Source organism: Cibotium barometz, chromosome 13 (genome assembly GCF_041138505.1).
Source record: "Cibotium barometz isolate CiBa-2024 chromosome 13, ASM4113850v1, whole genome shotgun sequence".
Taxonomy (NCBI): domain Eukaryota; kingdom Viridiplantae; phylum Streptophyta; class Polypodiopsida; order Cyatheales; family Cibotiaceae; genus Cibotium; species Cibotium barometz.
In genome coordinates this window covers 53,609,641-53,616,114 of record NC_141058.1, presented here as the reverse complement: position 1 = coordinate 53,616,114, position 6,474 = coordinate 53,609,641, and the positions used below count along the sequence as shown (strand labels likewise).

The following is a 6,474-nucleotide window of genomic DNA, read 5'->3' as shown; positions in this document are numbered from 1 at the left end:
TGAGTGAGGCCACCACGCAACAAGGTAAGGTGATCAAGATCGAGTCATCACCTTCGTCGAAATGAGCGACGAGATGACAATCGCGCATTATAAGTGCAGTAAGGAGAGTGCAGTAAGGAGAGGAGTTTGAGAGTCCCTAGGTGATGGGTTCAATTCTTCTCCCTCTGCAAGCAAGCGATGGTACCATCTAGTGTGTGTGTGAGAGGAGTGTACTAATGTCTCAGTATCTACCCACTCTTTTGATCTACAAGATTGAGGATTTTAAGTGGTAGCTATTGTGGGTACAAAAAGTGGCGTATATTATAACACTTTAAAGACCTTGAAATATTTAAAGAAAATAGACAAATATCTTAAAATTTTCTTGAAAAATCAAGTTAAGCTCCATATTATGTGAAGATCTAAGGTACAAAGTGGGAATCTCATATGAGTTTATACATAAAAGATATTAGCATTTTATGGAATCAGTTCAAATTTGGGACAGGGTGTATACATTGCCTTTGTACCTAAGAAAATGAGGACTTTTGACTATCTAATGCTTAATCAAATTATGCAACTATATTTCTAACTTTTAATATGATGTTCCAACAAAAGAACTTGAAACGAAATTCCTTCATTTACTAGGAGAGATTAGCCACTAAAGGTTAACAAATGCCTATTTTTTTTACTATTTTACAGGGTGCTTGAGTGGACAAAACTGGGCAGCCTGATCTTGCAGCCACCCTTTACTTCTAATTCCCATTAAAGACATAGGGGTTGTGTGTGTCCCTTGTAGTTCCGATTCCCTTGAAAGACATCGCAATGTTATAAGGTAATGAACCACACATAACATACCGTGTACATGAATACATGCGCTGTGCACATCGACTCGCTATATAGTAATAATACATAAAGCGAGAATATAATAATTATCCCAGTATGCCATGGGATACTCATGTTAGTGAGAGCCTGCCACACAACAAGTTGGTGTAATCAAGATTGAGTCGTCATCTTAGAAATTAGAGAGGAGAGATTAATAATCTTTAAATAGTCAAAGCTTTTGAGAAGCACCTGAATGTGCATATCTGAGAGTGTAGAGAGGAGATGTTAATAATCTTCATGCAGTCTCGAAGCTTTTGAGAAAATATGTAATGTATGTAAAAACCTTGCCATGGGTGGCAACACTATGCCAAGGCATCTTATAAATATATAGTTACATATACATATATATGGCAGTGCATGCTCATGTGTTTTGAAGTAGTGTTGAAGGCATCTCATAAATATATGGTGGTGTCTGTCCCTTGTATTGAAGATTATATTAACACAAGAGGTAATGAGTAGCAAAAGCATAAAGCAAGAGAATTATTCTTCATTAGTTGATGGGCCTTATGTAGGCAACAAAATAACATAAAAGGGAGCATTGAAATAGTAACTCTATTTGACTTTTACTCGAGGTAAATGTAACTCTAGATCCAACCCTCGAACCTTTGCACAGTCTAATGTTGATGGATGATTTCTAATATCATTTTAGATGGTAAAACCGACATCACATGTCCCACTATGCAATGGCATACTCGTGTTAGTGCCAGCCTGCCACACAGCAAGTTGGTATCATAAACTTGTAAATTAGAGAGGAGAGATTAATGTTGTTGGGAAGCACTCTGCCGAGGTATCTTATAAATATATAGATACACATAGTACATACCTACTTACATATATATGGTGGTGCATGTCCGTGTGTTTGGAAGTAGTGCTGAAGGCGTCTTCTTATAAATCTATGGTGGTGTGTTCCCTTTTACTTCTAATTCCCATTAAAGACATAGGGGTTGTGTGTGTCCCTTGTACTTATGATTTCCCTGAAAGACATAGCAATGTTATTAGGTAATGAACCACACACAACAATCCATGCGCTGTGCACATCGACTCGCTATATAGTAATAATACATAAAGCGAGAATATAATAATTGTATCTAGTACTCTTGAATGTAAGACCATGTTTTTGATGACGATATAACCAACAACAACAGACACCACACCCACTATGGCATGGGATAGTAACATGAGCGAGGCCACCACGCAACAAGGTAAGGTGATCAAGATCGAGTCATCACCTTCGTCGAAATGAGTGAAGAGATGACAATCGCGCGTTACAAGTGCAATAAGGAGAGGAGTTTGAGAGTCCCTAGGTGATGGGTTCAATTCTTCTCCCTCTGCAAGCAAGCGATGGTACCATCTAGTGTGTGTGTGAGAGTAGTGTACTTTCAAATTTTCAGCCAAGCCCAAAACTAATATCATAATAATAGTAGCGAACAGAAAAGAAAAAGCGCATAGGGCAGTTAGGTCGGTGGGGTCTTCAAGGTAGGTGGTGCCAGGTGGAGGGCAAAAAGGGATGACGTTGCTGATGAGAAAATATAACTCGGTACTTGTTGAGACGACGGCCTCCTCCACGAATGGTAGTTCACCTCCTCCACGAATGGTGTGTGTACAAAAAGCGCAATATGTGGGCCGCCGCCATCCGCATGTTCAACGTAGAGAAACACACAGGAAAATACACGTGGTCCCTTCTCTCAGATGCCATTTGGCACTTCGAACTCAACCGGAGCCAATGTCAGCGCACACCTTTAGGAATCCTGGGATCCTTCATACGAGAAATATGTATGTGGTCGGTGTTGTTGAAGGCCTGAATGAAGAAAACTAGAAGAATAAATAAAGTCCAACATTTCCCGTGTTGGCTTATTATATAACACAGGGCCTTGTAAAAGCAGCAGCAAGGGAATTCCAACCATCGCATGTGAAACACTCGCGATTATACACACACATACACACACACACACAAAATTAGCCACCCCACAATCCCCGTTACGCTCCAACCACAATCAATTAGCCCCACTACTACGTACTCGATCACTACAATGCCTGGCCTTCCCTTGCCTCATATTGGCTTTGAGCCCACTATCGTCAGATTCGAGAAAATCACCGCGAATGCAGCTCAAGTTCAAGAATCAGTGCTCAATTCTATACTGGAAGAGAACGCTTCTTGCGAGTATCTCCGTAATTTCCGATTGCCCAACGGACACATTGATCCCCTCACTTTCAGAAGGTGTGTGCCTATGGTCACTCACGCTGACTTGAAGCCTTACATACAGAGGATCGTGGATGGTGAAATCTCCTCCATTCTTACGGCGTCTCCCATCGATGCCATCTGCTTAAGGTTTATCTGAGTATAGCTTGACATTCCATTCAAAATCTAATCTTATCGATCGTATTGCTCTCTAATTCACTCATATGATCAGTAAAAAAACATACCAAAGTGAATTTATATCTACCATGTATTAATGAGATTCAGCTACTGCACTGATCTGTTCAGCTCCGGAACTACTGATGCACGAGAGAAATACCTTCCTTACCACGAAGGCTTGAAGGCAGGTACCTTGGAGGTGGCTAGCATTGCTGCTGCATTCCGAGATCGGTGAGTTGAGACTTGCAATATTAAAGTAGCTTACCTGTAGATCGTATATATAATTGCTTGTTCGACTCATGATACCTCTTGCATATAGCGCGTGTGTATGATCAGTTTCTGCTGTTTTTCTTTCTCTTCCTTCCTGTGGATCCCTATTCCACACTATTGCTTTGATGTGCTCGACAATCCTCCAATTTTTTATTTATTTTTTAATAATTCATTGTGGCTAATTACACAATCCATATGCAGCGTGTATCCAACCGCACCAGGAGCTCGAATACTGGAGTTCCTATTTTGTGGGAAATTCTCCACTACAAAAGGAGGATTAAAGGCTGGGACTGCAACAACGCACATGATTAGGAGTGATGCCTTTAAATTGAGGCAAAAGCGCAATGGCGTGAGGCCATGCAGTCCAGACGAGGTGGTGTTTGGCTCAGATTGCTGGCAGTCAATGTATTGCCATTTACTGTGTGGCCTTCTGTACAGTCAAGAAGTGGAGGTGTTAAGCTCACCTTTTGCATATACATTAGTGGAGGCTTTGAGAACCTTGGAGAATGAGTGGCAAGACCTTTGCGAAGACATTAGGGTTGGGAAATTGAACCCTAAAATCACAGATAATTCACTGATGGTTGCAATGGGCGATGTAGTAAGGCCTGATCCTAAGCTAGCAGAGGTGATCTCGTTGAAGTGCAGAGAGTTGATGGTGGGAGATTGGAGTGGGGTGATAGAGGTGCTGTGGCCCCGGTGTAAATATGTGCTTTCGATAATGACGGGGGCGATGGAGGCCTATGTGGAGAAGCTGCGGCATTATGCGGGCTCCAAGGTGCCCTTGGTTAGCGCTGACTATGCTGCCACAGAGGGTTGGATTGGAGTGAATGTAAACCCAAGGTCAAGCCGCCCCAGCAACGTTTCTTTCACTATTGTTCCCAGCTTGGCCTTCTTCGAGTTTATTCCCTTGCACAGATCTAGATCGAGCACCACCAGGAAGTCCATGAGCGCCATTGACGACGTCCCTGCCGTTGCAGCTATTAGTGGCCCCTCTTCAACTGCCGCGTACGAGGAGGGCTCCCCTGTTGGCCTGACTGAAGTTAAAGTTGGCCAAGAGTACGAGATCGTCATGACAACCGCATGGGGTAAGCAAGCCGCCTCCTTTCTTGATCATTAATCGTTGGTGGATGACGAAATAATCACATGCCTGGGTTGCGGCATCGGTACGCCGTGGGCGGGAATCAAGCATTAACCGGCCGCCAACGTTTGAAATTAGTTGACTGATCACCCATTAACTATTTGCTTGCGCAGGACTCTATAGGTATCGCCTCGGGGACGTGTTGAGGGTGACGGGCTTCTACAATGCATGCCCACAGTTTGCCTATGTGTGCAGGAAGAATGTGGTGCTCAACATAAACATCGACAAAAACACAGAGAAGGACTTGAAAGTGGTGGTGAGCCGGGCGGCCAAGCGGCTCAGAGAGGTGAGTGGGAGGGCCATTGAGTTGGTAGACTACACAAGCTACGCGGACCAAAAGACAGCCCTCGGACACTATGTCATCTTCTGGGAGGTGCGTGGCGGCCGTAACAGGGCATGTGCGCACGACCCACATGAACAACAACAACAGCAACAACGTGGAGAGGATAATGCTCTTGAAGACACCCAGCTTCAGCAATGGCTTGCAGAATGTGCCACCCTCATGGACTGTGCGTTTGTTGAGCCTGGCTACGTCACCTCTCGCAAAATGAGTACAATTGGCGCCCTCGAGCTCTGTGTGGTCCGTCCTGGAACCTTCTCAATGCTTCTAGATCGCTTCTTATCCAAAGGGGCGGCCATCACGCAATATAAAACACCTCGTTGCATTGTCTCTTCCGATATCCTCTCCATTCTCCGTGATAGCACCTCCGTGACCCTTTTTAGCTCAGCCACCTTCCACTAGCCAACCACCTCCTTGACCTTCTGAGTTCTAGTTCTCATTTGAGGCTAATTTTAGCCAAAGGTCCTCCCTGTGGTTTGATCTATGTACAAAAAGGGAGATTCGCTACCTAAAAAAGGTCACGAGGCACATGTGTACTACCTTATTATCACATTATTGCAAATGGTACTTCACTGTGTGTAAATACAATCGATTTCTCTTCTCCTAACATTTGGATTGTTGTCAATCCAAATTTCAAATATGCAACATAATGCCCGATTGAGGTATTGATTACAGCTAGGGTTCAACCATCGACCATGCATAGTAGTTTGGGGTCATCATGTCTATGCCCTTGCTTCTTGGTCCCCTACTTAAAAAAATAATCCCTTTTGATCCGCGAATGCTATTTACAATCCGTCTCCACATGTATTTTTTTCTCAATGTAGCAAAATTTCCCATGCAGGCGGAATGTCAATGCCTTGTGCTGATCAACAGATGTGAAAATCTGTACGATATAATTGCAGGTATTTTGGGCTACCCAGCTCACTGGCTGCTTGGGCAAGCAGGTTGGGTAAGTCTAAGAAGGCACCGTGCCTCATGGTTGTGACTAGCTTTCAAAGATCTAGTAGATGCTTAGGTGTTGTGATACATCCTTTGTTTAAGGGTTGTAGAAGGAGATTAAGACCAAGGAGAAAGTACACAAAGCTGGATCCAATAGCATAAGCTAAGGCTTGCAAAGGACCAACACTCATCCGAGGATAGTTTCCTTTCTTTCTCGCCTTTCCTTGCTCTTGCTTTTTCTCAAAGGCCTCGTACTTCTATTCAAAGACTGAGTGCTCTTCTCGCAAAGCATTTCTTCACGCTCTGCATCCAAGGCCCAATGCACATCATCAAAGGATTGTGCCTTTTCTTTAATGCTAGCTGCTTAGCAAAAGAGAGATCTCCTTTTCTGGGTGTTGTTCGTGATCTCATTTTGGTAAGAAAAAAGAGAAATCTAGGGGAGCCAGGGTGAAAGAGAATCAAGCTGCATTATCCGACCCTACAGTAGTGAGAAAAAGTGCATGAGGGAGGAAGAGTAAGGTGGTCGCCGAGATGAGACTCGGCCTGGCCACGATGCCTCTGAGTGGTAGCCTT

The 6,474-nt window shown here is 43.7% G+C and overlaps 1 protein-coding gene across 1 annotated transcript; it reads left to right on the top strand.

The window, feature by feature from the left end:
* The first annotated feature begins 2,758 nt into the window (after window positions 1-2,758).
* On the top strand, window positions 2,759-5,544 carry LOC147632843 (jasmonoyl--L-amino acid synthetase JAR6-like). The gene is made up of 4 exons (XM_086806946.1): window positions 2,759-3,187; window positions 3,344-3,445; window positions 3,686-4,569; window positions 4,736-5,544. Exons 1-4 carry the CDS (start codon window positions 2,889-2,891, stop codon window positions 5,362-5,364), a joined length of 1,914 nt encoding a protein of 637 aa, XP_086663072.1. The 5' UTR covers window positions 2,759-2,888; the 3' UTR covers window positions 5,365-5,544.
* The last annotated feature ends 930 nt before the right edge of the window (window positions 5,545-6,474 follow it).